Source organism: Mercenaria mercenaria, chromosome 8, assembly GCF_021730395.1.
Source record: "Mercenaria mercenaria strain notata chromosome 8, MADL_Memer_1, whole genome shotgun sequence".
Taxonomy (NCBI): Eukaryota; Metazoa; Mollusca; class Bivalvia; order Venerida; family Veneridae; genus Mercenaria; species Mercenaria mercenaria.
Genome location: NC_069368.1, coordinates 38,389,768 through 38,413,323, shown reverse-complemented (window position 1 = coordinate 38,413,323; position 23,556 = coordinate 38,389,768). Strand labels below are relative to the sequence as shown.

The 23,556-nt window shown below is 35.6% G+C and overlaps 1 protein-coding gene across 2 annotated transcripts in view; it reads right to left on the bottom strand.

The window, feature by feature from the left end:
- Nucleotides 1–4,157: 4,157 nt before the first annotated feature.
- The window catches only part of LOC123566562 (cartilage matrix protein-like), a 110,262-nt gene continuing 90,863 nt past the window's right edge, over nt 4,158–23,556 (bottom strand). For both annotated transcript variants that reach the window (XM_045360787.2, XM_053549734.1), the window contains 6 exons: nt 17,335–17,371; nt 16,404–16,690; nt 13,967–14,258; nt 13,349–13,561; nt 7,783–8,385; nt 4,158–7,495 (listed from right to left, as the gene is read on the bottom strand). In XM_045360787.2, the coding sequence (XP_045216722.2) occupies nt 6,939–7,495; nt 7,783–8,385; nt 13,349–13,561; nt 13,967–14,258; nt 16,404–16,690; nt 17,335–17,371 (1,989 nt within the window). In that variant the 3' untranslated portion in view covers nt 4,158–6,938. The remainder of the gene's footprint in view (nt 7,496–7,782; nt 8,386–13,348; nt 13,562–13,966; nt 14,259–16,403; nt 16,691–17,334; nt 17,372–23,556) is intronic.

Below are 23,556 nucleotides of genomic sequence, written 5' to 3'. Positions count from 1 at the left end.
TCCAACTCAGATGTTTTCCCGTACCACTTCCTGCAAGCGTCTTGCACCCTATTAAAGTTCCAACTCAGATGTTTTCCCGTACCACTTCCTGCAAGCGTCTCGCACCCTATTTAAGGATCCTACTCAGTTTTTTTTCCCGTACCACTTCCTGCAAGCGTCTCGCACCCTATTAGAGTTCCAACTCAGATGTTTTCCCGTACCACTTCATGCAAGCGTCTCGCACCCTATTAAAGTTCCAACTCAGATGTTTTCCCGTACCACCACATGCAAGCGTCTCGCACCCTATTAAAGTTCCAACTCAGTTGTTTTCCCGTACCACTTCAGCAAGCGTCTCGCACCCTATTAAAGTTCCTACTCAGTTGTTTTCCCGTACCACTTCATGCAAGCGTCTCGCACCCTATTTAAAGTTCCTACTCAGTTGTTTCCCGTACCACTTCATGCAAGCGTCTCGCACCCTACTGAAAGTTCCTATGCAAGACGTTGCGGTTCGGACAAGTTATGTGGACGCTTATTAGACACAAGGAAAAAGCACGCACCGGAAGGACACATTTTTTAATTCGATAGTATATATCTCATTCGGTATATCGCATGTTACCGTAGAGGGACCAATCTCGCGACGAAAATCGGTAAAATCGATTCCCTATTATAATATGAAATTAGGTGCTACCTAAAAAGCAGAGCTCCCATGAAAAATCACCAGTGCCCGTTAAAAATTAAAGGAGTGGTGCTGGAATTATCTGGAATTATGGATTCGCTTAGGAAGTTTATGTTCTTTAGATCTATTAAAATTATTAATGACAATTCATGATTTCTGAATGCATGTTTTAGACTGCATCAAGATTAATTCTCGACATGTGAAAACTCCACAAATATTCTGTATATAATCAAGAGAAAGTTCGGTATAGATTAACACCTGCACCAAGATAAAGAAAAAACGTATTTGAATAATTTCTGTTATGCTTATTACAACGTACTGCATCAACAATTTTACATAACTTATTATCATACTGGAAACCAGTCACAAAATGATAACTGCTTCAAATAGAAAAGCTTAAACTTTGAAAATTTCAAACCTAACAGAATCTCTTTAAGCCAATAGCCAAAGGAATTCTGTGTCTTTGCGTGAAGATGTTGTCAAATTTTGGTTCTTTTTGGAAGGAAGAATGTGTCCAACTTTCAGTCAAAAATACTGCTGTAACAGACGCCTGGTATGAGAAAATTACAACCATTTACATGACTGTACAAAGCTTGTTTTAAACCCAAAAGTGGTTAATCTTTTAGCACTATAGAATAGGAATGGAAGTAAGAACCTTTTTGATGTTTGTTGATAATTCATCGCCAATTTTTTTTTTTTTTTTTTTTTTGATAAACTCTGGTCAGTGATTTTAAAGCTAATGGATGAAATAAATGCGAGCAGGGAGAAGAGCATTTTTTGCTTTTCACAGTTTAATGCCTGTATATTTTGATCCTAAAGCTTTTCTTTTTTTAAGTTATGTCTACTGACAACTACACAGGCACTACAGTGGAACCTGACATCAAAACTAAACACATGTTGAATTTCACATGAATGACTTTTAGTTATACAATATTTTCAAAACTCATAATAATACAAAAAAAATGAAATAAAAAAAAAATAAAAAAAAAAATCTGGTTCAGGTGAGGTTCGAACTCACGACATCTGGATTACAACGCGAACTCACTAACCACTACAACATTGTGGAGTTATGACGTCATAGGACAAACATAAGTATATATAATAAAGTTCAGTAATGGCAGCGTGACGAAAGTCGTTTCAAAATGAAAATATTGTGTTTTATTTTTTTTTCTTCATAGAAAATGTATTTAGCACTTATTTCTTATTATCAAACGCTCATTTGCACTTTTATTCAATATTCAAAGCAGTAAGCGAGACGCTTTTGTCAACCGTAAACAGTAAGCGTCTACTGACGTGTTTACTGATTAATTACTATGTGGCACAAGACCACAGTTATTTGCCCTTGGTTGACCACAATACGGAAGTGGTTACGCGGAAAATAGTTCCTCTGTTTGATGGTGAATATTGGTGAATTTTTGAATGAAAGACCTCCAATAAATGGCATGATTTAATAGAGGAGATATGAAATAGTAGGTACATGTACAATTTGACAGAATGAAAATGTCAGAATATGCATAACATGACTTTTTGATAGGGCCTGTTTTGCCTGTTTGCGGCCATCTAGAGAGTATTCTTCATACGCATGTGATTTGGTTCAAAATGGTGGAAAAAAGAGCCGGTCAACCCAATGTTTACTGTGGCTGGATTTTTTTCTCTTGGATAGTTCTGTTGAGTTCAGGTATTTTTATAGGGGTTGGAATGCATGCAAAATTGCTATAGTGTCCAGTGCCTATATAGAACATATAGTAAAAATAACTGTGGTCTTAGGCCATGTGCATAGTGTCCGAACAACACCGATTCCAAAAAGTACCACTAATTTTCAACTTGATAGTATACACAGTTAGATCTCTCTGTTCATTTTCTTTTTCATACGTCTAACCGTAAGCGGCGCCGGTAGCTCTACTATAAATAAATGTTAAAGCTAGAGTAACCGACGACCATATCAGTGTAAATTAAAGTCATTTAGAATTCACAAATTTTCAAAATTTTCCGTTCGTCAGTTCGAGTCCCCGCTCTTTCAACTAAAAATACTAACATTGCGATAAGAGTCCTTTGTATTGGTGCTTTACACCTGACACGCTAAAGAACCAAGGGAGCTTCTGGAATTGGAGAGTCTTTTGTGTCTCGCGCTATCCTCCCATTAATATTTATTAATATTTTGAACAGTCTTCTGGAGAATACAATACTCATGAACACATAATTAACAGTTTGTTGTTTTTTTTTTCAAATTTGATGACTCTTGATTAGATTAGTAGCATTCACAAATTGATCAAGTATGTTTTTGGACTAAATCAGCGGTCGTAACTGCCCGACCAGATGCAGAAATTAAAACCCATGTGCCTAACTTCATTTGCCACTTTTAATTTTTATGAGTATCGGTCAAATGGTGCCCGTTGACGGGACCTACGAACTTATGTGCGCTCGCTCTCTCGTTCATACGTACGCAAGAAGAGTAAATCTACATGCATTCCCCGCCTCCTGAATGGTTGGAGATGGATAAAATCATACGTCCGAAATACTCATGTTTTATATTACTTTAACAATTACTGTTAGAGGATTGGGAGTAACATTCGGATTTGCACATGCTTGCGTTCGTATACTGTTCATGTATAGCTCCTATGTATAAAGCTGTATATGAAAACGTGCTTCCCGGGAAGCTATATCCAACCGGAGCGATCTAGAGCGTGACAGTGCCTTGAAAACTGCAGTTGTTCGGACAGGGCTTATATTAGTATTGGGCAGCATTCAGCATTTCGTACGATTCCAAAGGGTTATAGCTTCTGAACTGGACATGGTAGTTCATGTCCAGATGCTATACACAAGTTCACTCCATACTGCTACGTTTCTGTTAGTTTGGACTTAATTTCTTCAAACTGTAAAAGGAATTATGCGGGCAATGATTTTGAGAATGACGGACAGACGACTGACAAGGCGCCATATATTATGCACTCGACCCCCTCCGAAAATTTTCAGTGAGCATAAAACATCACTGATTAACGTTTCCATAAAACTATGTTATATGTTATCAGACAGGAACATTTGAGAACATGAGTTATAATAAACCTTTAAGAAATTCACTCCAATCACACTAACATAAGGCAATTACAAATATATGGACGTTCATGCAGTTGTAAAATCTGGCTTTCATTTTTTTTTATTTCTTGGACGGAAATATGACTTGAGACTTTTACCCTCTGGCATCTGCAACATATAACCAAGATTTGTAGAGGTACTCTCCTGTACAATCCCAAACACTATCACTATATAATGACTATTTTATTTACATGTTATAATATTTGGTAAAAACATCCTTCAGTTTTAAATTCTCTTAATAACTGACTGTAACTCTAGAATATTCATAGATGCGTGCAATTACTTATTTGTAATGATGTTTGATCGTTCTGTCCTGATTCCAGGATCTCGTTAGTTTACGTTAGTTTAATGCAATGCTCTTCATTAGTAGAGTAGTTTGGAAAGGTCCTTCAGAATAAAAGTTGTATAGTTTTCAATTTTATTTATTTAATAAACTTTAATTACAATATCATAAATATAACAACAAAATAAAGCCATGGATAAATGCATATAAACACTGGTATACTGTACAAAAACGATCAGAACATTCAGCACTGTATTCATATATATTCCCAGTTTTCTATGAGTATTATAGATATATCTTCTTGGAATAATACTGGACATTACATTGAAACCAGTGCTACTCCTAGATTATTTCTCTCGGTGACCATAGGACGCATAGCATTAGACAGGCTAAATGTTAGTAATAAACGTTTTAGGTTATCTAACAGATCACATACAAGCTTCCTCAAATATATCCATTATTTTGTATCTAATACGTATATCTCATTTTATACCTCAGAAATATGATGTCATATTTAAGGAAAAGCTCCTATAGTGTGGTTATATAATCATGAAATGAGTTGACATAGGTTTAACTGCCAGCAATGCTCCCAAAATATCATATCTCTAAAATATCACAGAGGGTTTGTGGTAAAAATAAACATTTCTTTATGGGCTGGTATATGTTTTGAGCTGTGTTATTATTTTATATTTTTTGTTCAGTTATGAAAACAAAATTTAGTAGGTGCCATGTTAACTGATAAAACTTTCAACAAGTCGTCTTTAGTTTTCGATTTAATAGAATATGTATAATACTGTTTTTCATGGGAAATAATATTCTGAAAATACAGCCTACCTATACGTTTTACATTGCCACAGTGTCGAAACAATGCGATACTTACATTATATTTACATGCATGTACTGAAACATTCTAGAAGTAGATTTCATTATCACGCAAGAACTCAATCCAGCTGATTTACCATTATTTTTCTTGAATGCATTCTATGCTTCCATTAACAACAAAATTAATAAAAACGTTTGTTAGACTCAGCGGTGATATTACCTCGACGTGACGATAGTTGTAGGTTATTAGACCCGTATGAACGAGTTCTGCAGTGGAAACGCGACTTTAGGTATGCAACATCATTTTGCAGATTTTTTTCCGGTTGCAAAACTAATAATCGTTTTATTATGTGTAAATAGAACTTGTTCTATATTTCTCGATACAAATTTCGTAATTATAAACAACCTATAAATATCTTGAATTTATTTAATATGTAACCAATTTTACCATTTAATTACCAAATACTATAATGTTTCGCAAGCAACTCAATCTATGAAAATATCAAAGCAATGCAATATGTTTTATGTACGTTCGTAGACTTTCGAGACCCGACAGCTTTTCTTGCAAAGATTTGTTGTTCTAATTTCAAATTTTGCTGCATTCTTTCGCAAGAAACAGCGGTGGTCACGATAATTAGCTTGGCATTTTTGTTTCATTTTAGACATTTCACTTGTATATTTATTCCACACCGATTGTGCCTTCCCTGTAAGGCAAAAAAGCAGTATATTCATGTTTATCGAAGTCGATGTCTATCCATGATTAAGAAACAAAGTGAGTCAATTGTAAAAGATATATCACCAATTCATAAAACAAACTTTAAGACATACAATATAAATACAAATTAAAGATGTACAATGCAATACTGCGCATACAGTTGCCATGCAACTGCGAAATATAAAAAACAAGAGCTGTCGGAGGACAGCAACGCTCGACTATTCAACAGCCTTGTCAATTGAATGAATACAAAAGTTGAAAAAGGGGCATAATTTTGTAAAATGCAAAGTAGAGGTATTGAACCTCTGTACTGCATGTCATATCATGACAGTGAACAAGTGTGTGAAGTTTCAATCCTTTCCAATTTGTGGATACTGAGATACCAGCTTACATACAAAAACTTAACAAAAAACTGCTAAGTCAAAGGGGCATAATTTTGTAAAAATGCCAAGTAGAGTTATGGGACCTTCACAGTGCATGTTAGATCATGACAGTGAACAAGTGTGTGAAGTTTCAATCCATTCTAATTAGTGGATACTGAGATATCAGATTACATACAAAAATTTAACCAAAAACTGCTAAGTCGAAAAAGGGCATAATTTTGAAAAAAAAAAGAGAGTAGAGTTATGGGACTTGCTTAGTGCATGTCAGATCATGATAGTGAACAAGTATGTGAAGTTTCAATCCATTCCCATTAGTAAGTACTGAGATACCAGCTTACATACAAAACCTTAACCAAAAATTTTTAAGTCGAAAAAGGGGCATAATTTTGTAAAAAAGCAAAATAGAGTTATGGAACCTGTGCAATGTAGATCAGTTCATCACAGTGAATAAGTGTGTGAAGTTTCAATCCATTCCCATAAGTGGTTACTGAGTTACCAGCTTACATACAAAACCTTAACCAAAAATTTCTAAGTCGAAAAAGGGGCATAATTTTGTAAAAAAGCAAAATAGAGTTATGGAACCTGTGCAATGTAAGTCAGTTTGTCACAGTGAATAAGTGTGTGAAGTTTCAATCCATTCCCACAAGTGGTTACTGAGATACCAGCTTACATACAAAACCTTAACCAAAATCGGGACGCGGACGCGGACGCAGACGCCGACGCCGACGCCGACGCCGACGCCGACGCATGGGCGAGTGCAATAGCTCACTATTCTATGAATAGTCGAGCTAAAAATCCGCATACTTCTCTTCATATCATATATTATCATTTCACCCACATATTTAAAAGAATGTCCACTTTTTTATAATTTTATGTACATGTACTGCCCTATATACAATGTATCATAATTATCACAGTTATAAACAGAATGTCACATTTTAGCTAGGAACATGAAAATTTATATTCATATGCTAAGTGTGCATCTATTTAATGTTTTTCCTTTACAAATACCTTACACAGTTTCTGCAAAAGTGTAGATTTTGCTGTATGCAAATATTTGTAAGACGGTACGTGTACGATGTAGTCATTTGCCGGTCGTGACGAAAACGACATGGCCGTATACATGTCCGAGTCACCGATAGTGATCACCATAGTGTGTGTCTCATGAAGGCGAGCTATTTCTTCTGAAGCTTGCTTCAGATTTTCCATATTATCATCGAGAAACAAAACAGCAACTTTTTTGGCGTAACGCCTAGCACCGTACGGCTCAGCAAAGCCTTGACTAGCTAATTTCCTGATCATTCTTCGGAAATCGGGAAAGTCAATACCATCAAAGTCCATAGAAGGTTTCTGTGATGAAAGGTATGTGTCCGCCCCGGAAAGACAGTTCTCTAAAAGTCGGCCTACTTTTAGATTATGGTTGTCCATGTTCAAAGCAGCTGTAACGTCATATACAAACTTCGTAATTTTCCGTGTACGGGGGATGCCGAGCTGTGCCGAGTCATAAACGAACATAAGATCGGTTGGTACATTCACATTGCATTCTAAAAGGAGCAGAGAACAAACAAAATGATTACAAACACCGATCATTGAAAAAAAGTAATTACGCGTGTTTATGAAAATGTGTTAGTAAAACTATTATCTATGTTGACAAATCTGCAGTTACAACCTTTAAAGTTTATTACGTTTAATAAGATTTCAATTTAAAAGTCACAAATCTGCAAAATATTAATGTTGAAGCTGCTAACATGGCATTTTGTCTGGATTATTAATTCTTAGTATTTATGTAGTAAACGTTGCAGATATTTTTGAAAGCTGGTTATTTTATTACCTATTTCCTTCTGATCTGAGACAAAATCCTCTGGCTGTATTGCGCATGTTTTTATTGCAAGGATATTTCGAATTGTGTCAAGTACACTAAAGTTGCTGACGTGGAACACAAAATCGTCGTCTGGGTCACTTGCAATGTCCCGTAATTCTGTTTTTTCAACGCTCATTCCTATACCAATTGAAAACATGTAAATTCCATCTCTCTTCGCTAGCTCAGCTTCTCTTGCAGTCTCGTGTGGTCTTTTTGAAATACCGTCTGTGAACACAAACATGATATGTGCGACTTCTGGTCGAGCCACGTCAGGAGAGAACCCCTGCTCATGCACAAACTTTAAAGCATCAGCTGTCTTTGTTCTCCCACTCATAAACGTCACATTTTCCATTTGTTTAAACAGATTTTCTTTGATCTGTAATGTATTTAAGTCAAAGATGGGCTTCACCCTGTCACTAAAAGTGACAAGACCAACTCTCGTTTTCGTTTGTGAGACGTCAAATAAAGTGATAAGGTCTCGAACAAAGGTCAGCTGCTTCTTGAAGTCCTCTGGCCAAATGCTGTTTGAAGCATCAAGTGCAAAATATATGTCCGCTGGTTTACCTCCACAATCTGAAAACGCAGTAATGTTTTATAACTTGAATGTTGTCTTATTTTCTTTCTCTTAGAACGTTTTAATGCAGATAATCTCTACTTTCTGCAAGATACTAGGTCAGGTAGGATATGTGTCTATTTCAGCAAGTAGCTAAATAATCGCTAATGTCTAGACTACCTACGTATACCTGGCAAAACTAGTTTATGTAATAGCATTCCACACTTTGGACAGCTTTATAATTTTGTAGCTAGTGTACGAGCCGTAGAAGAGGTTGTACGCTTTTCCTGGGATTTTTAGGGAAAGAAGAAAGAAAAAATCTTATCGTTTTGAAACAATAGCTGTATATATTCATTACAACATGACTTTAGCATAAATTATATGTAAAACTGTGTTTAAGATCTGTGTCTTGTATATCACAAAAATATAAATGGAGAGACTTTAATCTTTACAATGTCATCCGGACTTTTAGTTATACTGCGCATAAACCCAGACTGATCTCCTACCGACTTGATTTCAGTTATTTAGATCATCGAAAGTTCTGCTCTTTTCTTACTGTAGTGAAGTCCGTAATTTAATTGTACTTCACTCAGGTTCTTTTGATAAATAATTAAGTTCTCTCAGTTTATCTATCTACTCTACAAACTCGTTCCAGTTTAATTTCTCTCTTGCCCGGAATAAACAATTTTAATTCGAATGTTTCCAATTAGTTCTTGCTTCGTACGACAGGGTTCGAGATACCGCCAGGTGCCCAATTTCCTACGACCCTAAATTTCATAATACTGCCGCTACTGCCACTCTACCACTGACACACACAGACAAATTTATACAAAATGTACGCAGCTTTGTCATATGAAATATCCATTTGATTTTGTGCAAAATACACGAATAATATCAACGTAAGCACATTTCTTAATATTGACGTAGTCACATTTCTACATACGTCAGTGACAGTATTACAACACATTACCAAATAAAGCAAGAATTACTAAGCCAGCCACGTGATAGGTGTTTTGCATAGCATTACACCATACCTCCATACATGTATTTGCAAGTAGCTGTCGCAATTCGTTTTACGTAACAATGACGCACATCTTGCATGACTTATGAATATTAATTAACTGCGTGACAGCAAGAAAACTAACGCCAATTTAGACAAGTCGAAAGATTTCCTGCGGCCAGAAGTTATTCAGACCAGAAATTTTTATGGATGTTTGTGTGACCACTCGGCCTAAAAATTAACTTATGGGTGAATAACGTGCTTGTTTTTTTTTATTATACCATAAAGCTTTAATGTGGCAAGTAGTTCCACATTAAAGCGTAATGGTATAATAAAAAAAATGCATATCGGTAAAAAGTCACGTGAAATCACTACCAGTACTACTTGTTGCTTTCCAATATACCTGCGGCGGCCGCATGTAATAAAACCACAAGTCAAATGATTTATCGCGGCCAGAAATTTGTACAAACCGGACAGAAGTTGCGAAATTGTCATTTGTGCAGGAAAGAAGCATTTACCATAATGTCCAGTACTGGACGTGTATAGTGACTATGCACGGACACAGTCAATTTTCTCAGAGGGAGTCCGATCCCCTGCCCCGCCCCCCCCCCCCCGGAAATTTTGAAATTTAGCACTTCATTTTTTGCATTCTGGGACAGTTTTATGGACTAACCTGTTAAATTTGGGAAAAATGATAAAATCAAGCTTTCTTGAAGGTAAAATTCTTAGTTTCTTTTAAATAAATAATATGAATTATGTCGGGGTCGTATGTAGCAGCAACCGCATATACTTTACATGCAGTCCTAATGTTGCCTTTTTCGAAAAACATTTTCTTTCCTTCTTGTCTTCTTTCCTTTTTTAAAGATTTTCCAGAGGGGGTCCGGACCCCCGGTCCCCCCCTCTGGATCCGCGCATGATGACATATCATGCTTTCTGTTTATGCAGATTTTCCAGAGGGGGTCCGGACCCCCGGCCCCCCCCCCCCCCACTTCGGATCCGCGCATTGTGACATATCATGCTTTCTGTTTATGCAGGTAAACTTGTGTTTGGTTAAATTTCAACAGAGCACAATTGTCTGAACAGTGTACAAACTCATTACTGTTTTTTCAGGCAAGGGTGGAAAAAAGTGGTAGAAAATGATAGCAGTAACATTTTTATTAAAAAAAAAAATAAACAATGAGACAAACATTTCCAACATCTTTGGACGGTTCAAAAATCCCATGTTAAACATACGATAAAGCCCGAAACGCGTGAAAATGTTCCGAATGTAAATCGGGTAAAGTAAGCGCTCTATGTATGCGTCTGGATTGATTAAACTGGGCGAGTCTACTTACTTATTACTTGAGGATGAAAAAAGCGTGTTTTTTTTTAGATGTTGCTCTTAAACAAGGGTGGCGGTTGAACTACTAAAAGTACAACAACAGTTAATTCACAACAAATCGTACGGTATGTTTTATAATCAGTAGAAGCTAGTCGTATTTACGCTTATGAGACCTGTTTCACCCACAAGTAAAGAATTCACAGGTCCATCATGAAATATTTTCCCTCATCGGCCGCGATCAATAATACGCAAACATTGTTTACGTCAATGGCCTGGAATAATTCAAACACTACTGTCTAAAAATAACATTCACCTGGTATTATTCCAGCACTGTTATGATACAAAAATTATCTGAAAGTAAACAACTTGTCTAAAAAATAAAGTCGTTGGTTTAAAATCCACCAGGTTACAGAAAAATCACGAGAGATCAACAAGGGCCTCTTCCGGAATAACTTAAATTGAAGCGAAATAAAAAAATTGAAAAAGACACATTAGCAAATATGTTCTTCCTATAAACACCATTTAACAGTAACAGCAGGAAATAATAGGTACTCACTCATAAGATAAAACAACAGAAAGTGACAAGTACATATATACAAGAATTAAAAACAATACTAGTAGTTACTATTAAAATGTTGTCAAGAGAATTCACATATTTATTGAAGGCATCCAAGCATATAAACACTTACACAATATTTTGACCTTGCTCAAATTCTACAGGAAATTGGCCATTTTGATCAAGACAAATGTAAACAACGACAGATAACAAATTATGTACTTTTGACTTAATACTACACTATTAGTACCTCGGACTGTAAATATGCATTTGTTCTTGTTGGATGTATTTTTTTACATGTGTTTTACAACAGGGCCCAGTTGTGCACATGTAAATATATTAACGTTTAAGTCAGTATTTAAAAAAAGATCACCACACAATAGGATGAAAGAGTTGTTTTTCATGAAAATCAAACATCGTATAAAGTATATTCCCTACAAAACATTCAGTCATTTTACTGATATATGCAAGACAGCATAAAGGGATTTCCGTGAAAAATCAATCATTTTCAAAGGACTATTACATATCTTCGTTTTGATGCATTTGCAATAATGTCCTAGTGCTGAAATTTCACATAACTAGGTCCAACGTAGTTTTCAGCAATAATTTTTTATTTATCATATTTACAGGGTTTTAGAAGTCCCATGTCCGGAGCCCCAAAAATTCTGTCAGACTACTAAATTTCTTCAGAACGTGTCCGCCGGGCTACCTTGAAACTTTATATCGAGTAGCCCGGAAAACAATACTCTAGTCTTCATGAAAGCAGTACGAAACATGATTTTTGACAGTTATCTATAATCCCCTTGTTTATCGACTGATACACGCCGGTGGCATTAATTACAATTAACCGTTTAAGGTATTAGACCCGTAATAGAGTACCTCCTTTTTGAAGAGTGTTCAATTCCTACCATCAACCTACCGTGACTGAAGTTTTTCAGGGGGCGTAGGTTCAAACCCCACTGGGACCAATTTTTCCCCTTTTTTCCAGCAAGTTTTTACATTTTTCAAGACTTGACAGTGGCCATCACTTTGAAATTTGTCTCTATTTGAGCTTGAGGAAATACCATAAATTATACAAAATCTGTAAAAAACGGCACGGTAAAAGTTGTTTAAAATTTGCAACACAATGCGAAACACGGTCAACTTTAAGAATATACCAAGCAAATGCCATTTTTTAAACATTACTATTAGGGGTCCAATACCTTAATCGTACCCGGAGGCAAATGTGCACATGAGATTTTAGACTGATCCAGTAGTGTTCAAAGAAATATGCAAACCAGTCTTAAAATTTAGCAATTTTACCGGAAAATTTCGTTTTCACTGACCTCATTATTTATCGAGCTTTGAGAGGGTATCAGAGGCATTTCATTACGAGACAGTTTAGTGCTTATACCGAGTTTATGCTTTTGAATTTCAATACTTATACAATAGTTACTTATAATAATAAATATATTATAATAAAAAATAATTATACAGCATGCAAAATTCGACAATAATTTAGCAAAAATCATCGAGTTCATGTCGGAAACTATAGGGTATTTCGGACAAATTCGGATAAGTGAATACAAAGTGCCAAGGAAGTGAGATACCTTATTTACTCGTTTTAGTCCTTTTATTAAACAACTTATATGTTAAGAATCAGACAGAATTATTTTCCGACTTTAAATGATTTTAAAAGGTTAATAGAATCAGACAGAACTATTTGTCAACTTTAAATCATTGTAAAAAGGTAAATTACAATTGATACTGCCCTAAGGAATTTGCAAATTTATATTCTTTTTTATAATATTGTCATGTTGCAATAGTAAAAGGGAGAAGAATTCCCAGTTTAAACAGCTTTATCTTCTAAAATGAAAAAAGGAGAAAAAATGAGTAATGATCATTGCTATTTTTAGAGAACAAAATCTATAAAAACATATGCGTATGGCTTAAATTATGAAACCCTATATTAATTAAAGAATTCCATCCAACAGCAGTATACAAGCACTTGCCAAATAAGCTACTAGACAAAGATATTGGTAGTCCAATGGGCTAACAATCAATTTGCAGATTTCTGAAACCCTGCATGATAATATGTATACCGTAAGCCTATGAAAAAAAACTTACTTGTAACATTTAGCCTTGGGTCTATGTCTGCCTGTATATCTGGTATAGGTATAGTGACGTCCTTCATCGATTGTGTTGTAGTAGTCAGTCTAGTTCTAGCGGGAGTTCTTGTAAGCGACTGGATTCTTTCATGTCTTGGTAGATTAAAATTTGGTCTTAATCCTAACCCCGACACTCTACGACGCCCAACCAGAGGTGAATCTGTTGCTGGTCCTGTGATTATAACGCGCATTAATGTAAAGACTAATTTTTTTTCTTTTCTTTCTACAAAAATGAACTTCTGCATACAATAGTTCAGTTATTTCAAAGTTCACGCAAACAAACCTAGACATTAATTATGTTTCGACTTTGCTTTCGCCTCAAGGGTATATCAGCATGTTTTTTTCAATTACATGCGACTAACAATGAAACAAGAATACTTACAGCTGAGCACTAGGCCTACTTGCCCCCACTACTACTATTTTAGGCTTGGACGAGTACTTATGTAAGACCATCTAAAGGACTTTCTCACAAGATGATATCGAACGATTAATGGAATCTGATAGTTTTAGAATATTTTCGTGCTTCTACATGTAAACTGTACGATAGGATTAAAAACCATTCATTTTCAATTTTCACCTGTGCAAGTCTTGTTAGACAGAATGTATTTCATGTTATCTAGCGACTCGAAATCGTCTACTTCAAATACATATTCTTCCGTTGGTCTACTAGCTGTCTCCTCAAGCTCTCTGTAATCAACACGATCGCCAACACCAATTGCAAACACGTGGATTCCAGCTTTTCGCGCAAGTGCAGCTGTTTGTATAGTCTTCCTCCGGTCTTGTGACTTCCCGTCTGTAATAATTACCGCTACGTGGACTGCGTTCCTCCTACTACCATACCTCGGAGTAAACATTGTATTTACCATGTACTAAAAATAAATGTAAGTGATTATATCTTATTATGATATTATATGATATGTCTGGAAATTGTAACAGTTACAGTACTATCCACTTCTTTTTATGCAAAACTGTTCTTCAAAAAAATATTGTTTGCCGAAGAAGCAAATTAGCAGTACAGCTCATTTAATAATATAAATCTGGTATAATAATAATAATTTAAGAGGTGTCTAGTTGTTGTACTAATGAGGTCTTCAACTTTGACGATACTTAGCTGTTTTCATTTATGGACAAAAATATCTTTTTCAAAGAAAACTGTTAGGGTGTACAAATAGAAATTTTCAGCACTTCTTAAAAGTTACAGATTAGCACGTTTTATTTTTAAACAGATGGCCTAAAAATCAATCACATTCAAGTGATACATGTATTTTAGTATGGTAAATTACAGCTGAATTCCTCGGGTTTGACACGTGAACCATGTTTTATTGTCAACACTAACGTTTTATTACATAATTAGCTACTGCTTAAAACGTGCTTTATTGCTTGATTTTCAGACTAATAAAAGCATTTTGACGTAGATCTGCAAGCATGATCCTTTAAAATGAAACCTGTTTTTTTTTTCCTAATCAACGCTGATGTAAAGTTTCTTAGACAACATTGAACAGATTGTCTTATCCGCGAGAAAAGGCATATGTAGTCTTTCCCAATTTGTCTTCATTTTGAAAACCAATTATACATGACTAAACTCAATAATACATTTTCATAGTGTTTTATTCTTTCACATAACTTGGTCGAGTTTTAATTAGTTATTTTTGAAAAGAAAAGAAAACCAGTTCTACAAAGCTACAACAGACAGGATGTTAAGATTGTGAGAACGTGATTTACCCATAAAAACAAAGATCATCTAGACTCTTGCCAGATAAATACCAAATGATATGTTACGAAATATAGTACAACTGAGGACGTATTTTTAAAGAATCTTAAGTGATATTTGTAACTTGAAATGGATACTTTACTTAAATCTGTTGTGATTTCCCCTTAAGTCTAAGCCAGAACCTTATGTATTATTCATAAGACATCTTAAACTTAAGAAACGTAAGAAATGACTTAAGTAGAGTCAGGTTTTTGCCTATAGTTAATTTACTATCTTATAGAAATCAATTAATTGAGAAAACATTCAAATGTTGTGTAAACAATTAAATTGTTGGTATTCAGCATTATTTCTGGAGCAATAGACCTCAATACCTTAAACATATTTCCTATAAAGTATAGGTATTTTGGCTATAGGTAAAGTCAGCGGTTTTTCGGCGAACACCGTCTTAGACCGAATTCGTGACCTGGACTAACCCAATACTTGATAGCGCATTATAGATAATTTATCAAAATGAAACATTTATGCAGCAATTTGCCTGATTGGACGACAGTGTCTATTTTTTTCACTCTGTTGCAACGCTGAGTGAAATGTCAGACAAAGCGTTTATCCTAAAAAAAAAACCTATTCAAATACCAACAGATATTAATTTACAGAGAGAGCTGAATACGGTCTGCGTATCACATGAATAAGGGCATGATTAGCCGATCGATTAAAGTCTTCTAGGTAGAGAAGTGCCTTCCAGACCACTGCTGTAATTATTCGTCGTAGAAAAAAACGAAAAAAAATTGCATTCCTACGAAACCTTTGTGAAAAACTAAAAGAGAACCATTTAAATTGTTAGTGTCGTGTTTAGTTTTGCTATTTGCAAAATGTTAGATAGAAGTTTTGCTGTTTGCAAAATGTTAGATAGATGATAGAATAACACAAATGATATGAAAACCTCGTAAACATTTTGTCTTATGACAATTCGCTGACTATCTTTTTTAAAGATATTTCTTGTTTATAATACTATGTTATCACTCACAATTTCATCGAATTGTATCTGTCTTTGTGAAAGTATAGAAAAGAGGAGAAAAAACAGCGTTGCAAAACTTTGCATATTACGTTACCATTATTTCTAAACTATTTAAATCTCGCGACGGAATAAGGTACATTGAGATATGCCGCAATGTTACAGGTGACGACATATCTTAACATAATGTATTAGGCTGATTAGGATTTCGTACTCATAATAATTTCCCAGTTCAACATGAAAGCTCTCACAATGTAACACCTGCACTGATGTCTTTAATATCGCTGTTACCTTTATTGCGGATGCCGTGTTCGTTTTCTTGCCAGCTCTGTGACGAATGCGGTTTAATGCTCTCTCTACAAGGTCATGACGGTTGTTTTGCCATAAATGAAACTGGAGATAGTAATGATCAGCAAACGATACAACCCCAATCCTAGTCTGATCATGCCTGAGCCCAATATCAAACTGTTGAGAAATGTCTTTAATGAATTTAAGTTCGAGAGCAAAGTCTGGTTTCCAGATACTGCTTGATGTATCAATGGCAAACACGATATCAAAGGCTTTGGTGTGGCATGCCGCTGTTGAAAAATACACATCAGTAAGTAAGACAAATAAACACTCAATTCGTTATTTGTTCAAGTAAATTGAAAAGTTACATGATAGTATTCTGTTATATACTGTAATTAAATGTTACTTTATGTTAAACTGAGGTTGCATATTCATGTTGGGTGGGTGTTAAAGTTTTAACCTGGCTCGTGTCACATTGCTTTCAATTGCAAGATTCATAACATTTTGGCACGACAAAGAAGAGAGGAACAGGAGGTGTTTATGCACGGACATTCGACATCACATTACAAAGGCACAACACAACAAACTATAGAATACTGAAAACTATCGTTTAAGGAATAAGTATTATGTATTTTATTCTGCAACACTGAACAGAATTATTCTAAAACGAGTTTTTTTGACATTTTATATCCTTCAGTCCATGGTTAAATTTATTTTCTGTCTTTGTAACGTAAATTAAAATGTAAAATCAAATGTATGCGGTTCGAGATGAAAAGTTAAGTGTCAGAACTTACCAGTTCTTTTTTAGGTTCGTATTGATGGTCAAAAATATATATTATATACAGAAAAACGGGGCGTACACAGAGAAACAAATTCGAACAGTGTGTTCGCGTACTTCAACAGGAAAAAACAATACATAAAACGATATACCTACCAGACTGTTGCACGTGCTGTGAGCTCACCGCGTGCACCTACAAAACATAATCATGCATTATTAGTGTAGCATATGTAGGTCTGTTTATAAAAGGAGATACAAAGTAGTTTTAACGTCAATATCGTTGAGCAGGTCTTGTTGTAATTTGCGAAGTGGGTAAACAACGTATATAATACGTCATATACTGTAAACAAGATACAACAATGTTATCATCTGGGGCATGATACAAACATGTAGTTCCTTTGTACAAGCCGCTAGGCGCCATGTAACTTTACACAGATTGAAACGAAAAACTCCGATTGTACGTGACATTTTTGCTATCCCCCCCCCCCCCACCCTGACACTCTCGCCCCTTCTTGAAATTCGTCATAAACGCGTGCTTAAGAGTTTTATCATGTTTCATGCTAAGCATTAGATTAACCGTCGGCTCATGCTAAAGGAAGTCTCTTTCAGTCAACTTTATAAAACAAGAGAGCCATGATGGCCCTATATCGCTCAGCTGTTGAACTTGGCCTTGAAATCATCAAGATAAACATTCTGACCAAGTTTCATGAATACAGGGTCATAAATGTGGCATCTACACATTGTGGCCTCTACAGTGTTATCAAACTTATCTTTTGATATGAGTGGTGACCTAGTTTTTGACCCCACATGACCCAGTTTCGAACTTGGCCTAGGAATCATCGAAATAAACATTCTGACCAAGTTTCTTGAAGATAGGATCATAAATGTGGCCTCAACAATATTAACAATCTTTTCTTTTGATTTGACGGGATGACATAGTTTTTGACCCCATATAACCCAGTTTTAAATTTAGCCTAGGAATCATCAAGATAAACTTTCTGACCAAGTTTCATGAAGATATGGTCATAAATGTGGCCGTTAGGGTGTTAACAAGCTTTTCCTTTGATTTGACCTGTTGACCTAGTTTTTGACCCCACAGTTTCGAACATGCTGTGCAAGTTTGTGTCAAATCAAAGCATAAATGAAACCTCTATATGGCTGAAAGCGCCAAAATAGAAAATTTACCCCTTTCAGGGGCAGTTACTCTATTACCCACTTTGGAATTTAGCCAGTTTGAAAAGAAAGTGAGATTTTATTGTGACTTAAATTGTGTGTAAGTGTGGTTAAAATTGAATGTAAAATGTTACTTCTATCGTGTTCACAAGGTAAAAATTAAAAATTTTTGGCTCTTTCAGGGATCAATCAGGGGCCATAACTCCGGAACCTATGACTGGATCTGACGGATTTGTCAAGGAATCCAAGATCTATTATTGTTAAAGATATTTTGCAAGTTTGTATTAAATCAAACCATAAATGAAGTCTCTATATGGCTGCAAAAGCCAAAATAGTAAATTTTAGCCCTTTAAGTGGCCATAACTCTGGAACCCAGTTTTCGAAAGTAACCGAGATATTATGCCAATAAAAGTTGTGTGCAAGTTTGATTATAATTGATTGCAAAATGTGGTCTCTATCGTTCACAAGCCAAAATAGCAAATTTTGGCCCTTTAAAGGGCCATAACTCTGTAACCCATGATGGGATCTGGCCAGTTTTCGAAAGGAATCGAGATATTATGCCAATACAAGTTGTTTTCAAGTTTGATTAAAATTGATTGCAAGATGTGATCTCTACCGTGTTTACAAGAAATTGTGGACAGAAGACGGACGGACGACGTACGACGGACGAAGGGTGATCACAAAAGCTCACCTTGTCACTAAGTGAACACTGAAAAATCTTTGCAATAAAATCAATGCTAGTATCACCGTGTCCAACGTATACGTCGCATTTACGGCGGGTACGCTAAACACACGGTATACTGTTCGCACCATTACCGGCATTTCCTGTTGATTTTGTCAACATCCTGCATGGCGAGGTATGAAAAACTACTTATTTTCATTGAAGTTTATATTCAGTACGAGCGACAGATCATACACGCTTCCCGTGGTAATGTGGTTTTGCTCCCTAATTCTCTAGTTTCTTCAAACATTCGAGTAAACTGACGTGTGAAGTCGGTTTCGCACTCGGATGTTCACTTTCAAGTTCAATTTCCGTCTCTCAAAACCAATTTATTGACTTTTTCACCTGTTTAACGTGAGAATAGTATAACAAGTTCTTAATAAACCTAAATATTTTGGCAAAAATTGCGGACGTAGGGGTGCTATATTCCAAAATTAGTATTGTACGTCCCATAAAATGACGCATATGAAGAAGTACGTCATATAAAAAGGTCGTTCTGTTTTCATTTTGATATTTTTCTACTTCATGATGCAAGTTTTGCCATATAGTTTACACTTATTCACATTGTGGCAACGTTAAATGTCGCAACGCCGCTAAATGTCGCAACCACCATTAAATGTCGCAAGGTTGACGTTAAATGTCGCAACCACCGCTAAATTTGCACGTTTGCTTTTCAGTGGTACCGCACCATACATACGTTATATTTCATATGTAAAGGTTTGAGCACTAACGTGGTACTCGCCACAGTGCTAGATTTATTTCAGGTCCGAACTTTGTAATTCTAATGGAGTCCTGTTTAGCTCATTAGACATTAAGCTCGGGCTCCGTATTGTCGCGCGTTGTATCGCATGTCTTTAGTCGACCTGAATTTCGTTACACAACAGGCCGGGGGCCAGAAATTGTTGATGGAGAATGTGGGGGGGGGGGGGGGGGCTCACCAGTTTTAAACTAAAGCGTCACCGGCGACGTGCGGTAGATACGGGGTTCCTCTGTCCGTATTTGTGGGAACGTTTTTTATATACAGGTATGAAATGTTGGCCTGTGGTGCATTTTTGTCTATTTTTTAGGTACGTACTAGAGGGGCACTCCCCTTATTTTAGGTGGTTAGGGTCTTTTCCCATGGACAATTTTGAAATACAAGTATGGAATGCTGGACTTTTATTGCATTTTTTGTTCAAAATTTCGGTGTATGGGAAGGGTTATCCCTGTCATTTTCGAGGGCTAAGGATCTCTCCCCGAGAAAGTTTGAAAAACAGGTATAAACTGTTGCCTCTGGTGCATTTTTTTCTTAATTTTAAGGTACTGGAGGGGTACTCCCCCCATTTTAAGTGGTCAATGGTTCTTCCCCCTGGGGAATTTTGAAATATAAGTATAAAACGTTCGCCTCTGGGGCGTTTTGGGTCTACATTTTGAGAAAATATTATTTCCAAAATAGTTGGGTGCAACTTTGATGAGTATAAGTCACTAGTAAGCCAACAAAGGTGGGGTTTGGGGTGGAGGAATCGGCTCGGGCAACAATCCAGGCCTGTTACACAACAGGATGTTCAACTACGCGAAACGAAGACTGTGTTTTGTACCAGCTGTAGAAAACGAAGATTTTCTATTAATCAGCCATGGGTATTATTTCTTTGTTTGGAGGTTTACATCCTACTTTTCCGCCTACCCACACATAACCCCCTCTCCCCCCCCCCCCCCCCACCCCACCCCTTCAAACATGTAAATATTTATATTTTCTATTAATTGTCTTGGTGCTGTGTGTTTGTGTCTTAGATTTCTGTGTCGTTATTCATCCCGTTCCCCACCCATACCCAACCCCAACAAACATACAACACTATTACCAAATCGTATTTAGTTAGAAGAAACCTCAGAATATTTCTGTCCTAAAATACTGGCCCTATTACAAAATAATTTCACAAATATTTTTCTTGCATGACTGCTCAAGCAAGGTGTGGAACTCATGTGAGCGATCTAGGGCCAACAAGGCCCTCTTGTTGCTATATGTAACAGCACTTACCATTAAGATAATTATTTGTATTACATAAACCTGCTAATTTTTCTTCCCTCAAAAAAGTAAATATACACAAGGAATTGATAGTCATAGTGTCAAATAGGAATTGCGACATTTAGCGTTGGTGTTGCGACATATAACGGTGGGCAAATTTTTGCGACATTTAACGTTAAAGGTGCGACATTTAGCGGCAAACGATTTTGCGACATTTAGCGGTGGTTGCGACATTTAACGTCAACCTTGCGACATTTAACGGTGGTTGCGACATTTAGCGGCGTTGCGACATTTAACGTTGCCACACACATACAAAATATATTATAATATTTACATATTCTATCACCAAAAAAAATATATCAGTGATATGTTACAAGTATTTTATAAGAAATAGTTTATAATACTGGGAAAATATTCTCTTTTTTTGTGTTCAAGCAGAAACTAGAAACTAGTAAATGTAATTCAGTTATCCAAACAAAACTCAAATTCTACCATATTTTATTGATGTAATGGCAACCGAAATTATAAGCCATGCACCATGAGAAGTCAGAGGTTATTATGAAACCAAAATACACGGCTAAGTTATTTTTCAGTAAAATGTTATCAAACTGTCTCTAAAGATGCCATGTAAGTGAAATACAAAATTTGTCGCATAAATGAAATCAAATATACACGCCATGCACGACGACGTCAGAATGTTTTAAAAAGTTCTTTCCGTCATGTCTAGAGAAAATGCAGCATTGTAACTCTTAAAATAAGAAAATATCGAAGATAATTTAGTAATATTTTCAGGTATGAAAGGTGAAAGAATGTTCTTGAATATTTTGTTACCTCAGCTTTAATTTTTGTCAATCATGAAACGGTCAATATTAAAAACTGTGACATTAGACGCATTAAGTGTAATGGATTATTGATCATATTGATAATCGATATGAAATCAATAAAGTAGACCTCACCATGCAGGATGTTGACGAAATCAACAGGACATGCCGGTAAGGCCACACCAAATTGATAAGTTGTTCATCGGATTTTTTTTCTGAAAAAATTGAGGCGGCGAGCGAAAAAATAATTTAAATATTTTTTTTGGTTTTTGAGAAAATCAAGAGCGAGCGAAGAGCGAAGAAATATATTTGTCTTCAATTGGCTCTCGACTGACGAATAAAAACCTTAAAATAGAATGTATAGCCCTTTTAAATTAAAAAGTAAGTCCCCAGGGATTGAGAAAATTCGACCTGCAGACGCACAACAAAGCGAACTCGTGAAAAAAAGGTAATAACATTGTCATACAGTACACTGTAATCAATTAATGCATGCTTTTGAAAATGCTGTTAGAAAATATGTAATAAACAACAGTGCATAAACTTACACCATACTTATCTGCTTATCGCATAAATATGTGACTTGAATATTTACTGCTATGAAAATGTAGCATTTTTAGCTGACTTTACAAAGTTTTTGATACATCAAATATCTCTGTGAGTGTTACTAGATCTATTAAAGCTTTTGATTAGTTATTTACTCTCAAAGTCTACAGCAGGAGAAACAATACTCTTAAGTCGGAATATAGACAGAGTTATGCCCCTTTTTTAACATAGAATATTTTAATTAAGCTTTATATAATGACCAATAGCTCTGTTACTTTCAAAGCTTCTGACTATTATGGCCCTTTTACTGGCAAAGCTCTGATTCAGAAAAGTCGAGCATGATGTCTTACGTGCAGCTCTTTTTCTAACTTTAAACTGTTATAACATATTAAATTTGTTGAAACAAAGTCTCAAATAAGGTCTGAAATGGAGATTAACATGCATTAACATTAGTCTACTAAATGATTGGAAAATTTGAAAATAGGAACTGTTCTGAAAACAACTCATAATGTAAAGTCCTTACCCCACCAACTTTCGTATGCAAATGCTGATCATTTGGACAGGAAAAACAGAAAACAGATAAGAGACATGCATCAATAAGTATTTACCCTTACCAAAATAATGTAGATTGATGTTATCTAATAAATTAGTATGTTTTTCTTCATCCAGTTTTCAATGAAATATACCGATTTTTGGAGTATGTAATTTGGTAAACATTTGAAGAAAATGGCGTAACTGCATAAAGGGGAAATAACTTTAATGCAACTCAATAGAAGTGTTATTATTTATTATAGACGTTGTGTGCGTAGTAAGTATTTATTTTGATTAAAATCCATTTGAGAACAATCTGGGACTGGAATTATAAGCATTTATACACGTTTACGTCCGTAAAAAGTAGCGCACCAAAAATTTTGGATTGATTTTTTTCAATGGGGCGAGCGCAAGCCAAAAACAAACAAAAAATATTTTTTTTGTGTTTCTGAAAATATACGAGCGGCAAATCCGATGAACAACTTTTTAATTTGGTGAGGCCTAATGGAACGTACAATATACCGTGTATTTAGCGTACCCGCCGTAAATGCGACGTTGAACACGGTGAGTATAGTATTTTGAATCAA